The sequence below is a fragment of the Amyelois transitella genome, chromosome 9 (assembly GCF_032362555.1).
Source record: "Amyelois transitella isolate CPQ chromosome 9, ilAmyTran1.1, whole genome shotgun sequence".
In the NCBI taxonomy this organism is placed as follows: domain Eukaryota; kingdom Metazoa; phylum Arthropoda; class Insecta; order Lepidoptera; family Pyralidae; genus Amyelois; species Amyelois transitella.
Window position 1 is genome coordinate 2,924,642 of NC_083512.1, and position 5,481 is coordinate 2,930,122.

General features: G+C 34.2%; 1 protein-coding gene across 1 annotated transcript; it reads left to right on the plus strand.

Annotated features, from left to right (window-relative positions):
* The first annotated feature begins 388 nt into the window (after positions 1 to 388).
* LOC106134673 (peptidoglycan recognition protein) lies at positions 389 to 4,191 on the plus strand. The gene is made up of 4 exons (XM_013334773.2): positions 389 to 649; positions 1,290 to 1,491; positions 3,079 to 3,197; positions 3,858 to 4,191. The coding sequence occupies exons 1-4, from the start codon at positions 595 to 597 to the stop codon at positions 4,043 to 4,045; spliced, it is 564 nt and encodes a 187-aa protein (XP_013190227.2). The 5' UTR covers positions 389 to 594; the 3' UTR covers positions 4,046 to 4,191.
* Positions 4,192 to 5,481: the final 1,290 nt, after the last annotated feature.

The window sequence follows — 5,481 nt, forward strand, 5'->3', positions numbered from 1 at the left end:
AGTTTGTTCCGCCGCTTCTACTACATGTACGCTTTGGAAGCGGTAGTAGTTATAATTAGATTTAAGTGATGTGACGTCAATAATTGATACCTTGTATCCAATTTTAAATCTATTCTTTTCTATTCTATAGTGGTACTACTGCTACTATACTATCTTAAGCACGTAAAACATCGCATTTCTTAGTATTTCTTACAGTGTGTACAAAATTTAAACAAAATTGGTTTCTTAATAAAACGTGTAACTGATCATCTCATATGCTTATTCATTCAGGATTTTTTATTATATATAGCCAATGAGGAGTCGGGTCTTTCCCGGACTGAGTAAACAAGGGGAGGGAATAATATCGCATTTTATCAGCCATAGTACCACGAGCCTCTTGAGAGGACAAAATACTGTTTACTTTGTAATAAAATATGATAACAAATCATATATATTTTCCCGGATGTGGGTAGTGGGGAGTCCTGGTTTCCCTATTTTATTTTATATATATAAAGAAGGACACAGTGTCGGGAGTTCAGTTTTAAATTGATTTGGCACTGCTTGGATTATATTAACAGTATTATTTAATCTTTTTGTGATAATTGTGAAACAAAAATGAAAGTGTTCATTTGTTTTGTATTGATCGCTAAAATTATGGTTGAAGCTAGCGGTACGTTTAATTTTAGAATCTTAATATAAAAAGAAAACCATTTAGTTTAAAACAATATGCGTTGTGGTATTTTTCAACACATTTTTTTTTTTTCAATTTGGAGAAATTTTGGCAGAAACTCAGGCCTAGAGTAGCCGAAACCTACTTGCCTGAAGATAATTATGAATGAGGATGAAGCAAAATAATTATAAAGGGATCGTGACAAGTGGAAGGATGTGGTCTCTGCCTACCTCACCGGGAAGGAGGCGTGATTTTATGATTGGGTTATGTAGACAAAGTTGAAGTAGTATGCAAAAAATTGCTAGGTATATTATAAACTTAGATATAAGAAGCGTGACAATGTATAAAAATAACCAATATTTAAAAAAAATGCTACATTATGCTTCTAAACCTGGGTTTCTTTTTTTAGGCAAAAGGCTAGCAACCTATGACTTTTCAAGACTGTTGGCTATCTACTCCGAAAGGAATATAGACGTGACTATATGTATGTATATATTTGCTACAATTTTGGGTACCTACTATCAGTAGGCAGGATTGTCTGCTTCAAGTATTAAACCCGCCATACATCTTCACTACACGATTCTGATTACGAAATCAATCTTCTACAGACCAAAAACATGTTAAAAAGTTGTCTTTCCAGATAAATGTAACGTCATCCCAATAGCCAAATGGGCCGGAGAACCCACACTGCGAACTAAGAAACTACCCCAGTCTGTGCCTCTGGTGGTGATTCAACACACAGCATCCCCCGACTGTGTCACAGATGAACAGTGCGAGGGTGTGCTGAGGGGCATCAGGTATTATCATCGCCATGAAATGGGGTTCCAGGATGTTGGACAGTCGTAAGTCTTATTTCAATACAAGATTCGTAAACACCGCCTCACCTTGTCACGTGCAAAATACCATATCTTATACCTACAAATTTAAGAATGATAAGGGTTGACCTTTGGGTTAAGCAGAGAAATTAAGTAGATATTTTCTTTGCTTAACCCAAAGATCAACCGAGCCAAAGTGTCAGATAACTTAACATTAAGTCCGCCCATCACAAAGTTTATTGAATAAATTTGACAAAATGTAATTATAACAATTTCTAAACTAAACTAATAATAAATGTATCTAATTAGAATAATGTCCGCCCATTGTATCTACAGTGTTTTTGTCATCATCATTATTTCAGCCGTAGGACTCCCCCAATGACTCCACCTCGCTCTGTTGTATGCGACCTGTTTGTACAATAAAATTTAAGTAAATGTTTTATTATGAAAAAGTTTAATAACTCTGATGACTCCTACTGTGTTTGAAAAAATACTGGCAAATATTCACAAATTTATTCTCGTTCATGATCATGAATAAGATGAGGGCAAAAAAGATAATGCCATACAAATAAATGCAAAGGTCTATCTGTCTATTACGCTTTAAAAATTATGCGTAAATAAAGTTGATTATCCAAGCTCAATAAGACTTACTTTCTTCCGGAAATTCCCACTAGATTGGCAAATAAGGGTAATTTAAGTTAAACGCGAGCGTAGCTACAGTCAAAAGCTAGCTCCAAAATAATTTTCCAATTATAGAACAACATTATCACAATGTTTGAAAATGTCAAATGGTTGATGAGTCACGTTGATCGTCCATTTTGACCTAACCAAAGATTCCGGTTCAAAGGTGTAGTAGTAAACTTGCATTTAGAACAAATCATGACTTCTAAATCACTTTCGTAAACATAAAAAATTCTTGTTTTTTTTTTTTTTTGGTAAAATTGTAAGCGCGTATCGTCTCGTCCAATTAGCCTGAACTTTTTCAATGTTTGCTCCGTATCGATTCCACTTGATTTCCCTAAGGCTTTCCTGGTTTCAGCAATGTACTACGCGCTTATTACATATTTACCCTATTGTAGATAAGGTGATTGTGGTTTCAGTATGTTTTTGTTTACAAATTCTTTATTAACATAAATTAAGTACTTACACATTGCTTTCAATACACACTTTATACCTAAGCTTGTTACAAATTCTATTAACTCCCGAGAAAATTACCAGATTTTTTCGAAGGTCTTCTCTGTCTCTGTTCTTTGGTCTCTTTGTCAAATTTCAACATTAGTCCTAGTATTTTTTATAATTAATCCTAGTATTTGATTAATAAACTTAAAAATATACAAGAAGATGGTTTTGATGAAATCTACATAAAAAAGAGGTTACTTACTGATTGATTGACAAGTCAATTTACCCTCTAAGACCTTTTGAGATTATAAATTTAGCATATAGGTTCCGTGGTCGAGGGGTGTATTAAGAGGGGAATCCTTAATTCTCACTGGAACAGAAATTAACGAGATTTTCTTTCTAAGCGAAGCCCAGTTTCTACATAAAAACAAAAAAAAAAGATTTTTTTTCTGAGTATTTTCTGTATAATTTTACTTACATCGCTTTGTTTTTCAGTTTCCTAATAGGTGGAAATGGGAAAGTATATGAAGGGGCCGGTTGGACCCGCGTAGGAGCTCACACACGCAATTACAATAATAGGTCCATCGGCATTTCTTTTGTGGGAAACTTCATGAGTAAGTATATACTTATTGCTTGTACATATCTTCACGTTTATCTCATTACGTACTGAACTGAATGTGTAGGTGAAACACTGGACCTACTTTTGTGTACGATATTTAGTATTTCCAACACGTAGTTTAGTTTGTGTTGACTTCTGATAGAAAGAATTACCGCACAACAATAATAGATCCTAAAAATCGTGACTAGACTCCAACGACTACTCGGCATTTTCATAAAGCGTTCGGACAACATAGTATTCGGTAACAAGTTCTTCCCCAGGGGGACGCAACCGGTAAAATAAAAATAAACCAGGAGAACATGATGAGAACAAAGTCAGTATTTCTCTTAACGATTGAAGGAACGTAGGCGACATTTTCAAAATCCCCAATCAGTCATTCCAGGCAAGGCACTTTAATTGCAAAAGGCATTATTAAAAAATTATTAAGGCAATGATAGATTTTTATATAATGCTATTAGCATTAAGTCCGCCTATTTAACTTTACAAATTGTAAAGAATAAATAAATAAATCTTGCATGTCCCGCTTTAGACCTAATTCTAAGATTCAGGCGAAAAGTACTCAAATTTTCAATTAAAAGAAATGTCTCACAAAATCGAGTCAAATTTGAGAATTAACACTCCCAAACAAATGATACTATTTTCTTAAAATTTTCAGACAAGCTCCCGACCTCTTCAGCATTGCAAGCCGCTATGGACCTTATTGCTTGTGGTGTCAAGAGCCAATATTTATCTGAAGATTACCACGTGATGGGGCACCGACAACTGTCACCTACATTAAGTCCTGGGGATGCTCTGCAAGAAGAAATAAACATTTGGCCACATTTCGTTCAAAATATAAGTTAAATTATAGTCTATACTTTAGACTTATCTGAACTTATATTGATTATAATTTATAGTTCAAAATATAAGCTGATTTATAGTAATATTATAATTATTTTATTCACGTATAATACAATTTAAATATATGAAACAACTATTCCAAGTGATTATATATTTTTTTTCTATCATCATTTACAAAAAATTTAATTCATTTACTGTTGTAGGTAATATTTACTGTTGATGTTATAACGTGGTGTAAAAATATAAGCTAAGCTTATTAGTGGCAAGTATATAGTAATAGGAAGAGCCGTTTGCAGCCTTGAAAAAAAAGACAATCCGTAGTATAAAATAATCAAGTTTCCATAAAATGTAATTTTTTCGGAAATAATGGTGACAGTCATTCCAATGGTTTTAAGTGTCAGCCGATTGCTTTTACACCCACGTACATTAGGGACTTTTGAGTTATATACCTATTCTATATACCAGTACCTACTGTTATTGACCAATAAAACATTAAAAATAAATTAACGACGTAGGTACAATAGTCGATTTTTATATAGGTATCTCTTAACGGATATGAAACGATGATAACAATAATATTTTTGTTATGTAATAATAACATATCATTATTGACCTGAATTGTCTGGTTATCAAACGGGAAGAATTATTTAAACTATTTTAAAGATAATAACCGGTCGTAACTCAGACGATATATTATCGATGTGCGTCTTAGAGGATACAATATGGGTTCACTGCCGGGAAGTCCACCACTGATGCGGGAGTAGCACTTGTTACTCAAATCTATGACGCGTGGGAGAGTTCACAGGATTCAGTTGGAGTCTTTTGCGATCTCTCTAAAGCATTTGATTGCGTAGATCATCAGACACTTTTGCGTAAACTTCGTCAATATGGGTTTGACCACAAATCAACTAAACTAATGGCATCCTATTTGACTGATAGGCTTCAAACTGTAGATATTAATGGAGTAAAGTCAAGCGGATCAAGCGTCTCAATGGGTGTTCCTCAGGGCTCAATTTTAGGACCATTCCTCTTCTTGGTATATGTCAATGACCTGCCTTTTATGGTGGAAAAACAGGCGGGTATAGTGCTGTTTGCCGATGACACTTCTTTAATATTTAAATTAGATCGCCATTGCGAAAATGTAAGTTCGGTAATTAATATACTGTCGGCCATATCTATCTGGTTCTCAACCAACAATCTTCTTTTAAATGCTAATAAGACCCAATGCATTAAATTTACCCTTCCAAACGTAAGGCAGGCCAATACTGACATAATACTGGAAGGCCAGAAATTAGAATTTGTTGAAAATACAAAGTTTTTAGGAATGATAATTGATGCAAAGCTACAGTGGGGTGCTCATATTTCTAAACTATCCAATAGACTTAGCTCTGCCGCTTATGCTGTTAGGAGGATCCGACAATTGACAGATGTAGCTACAG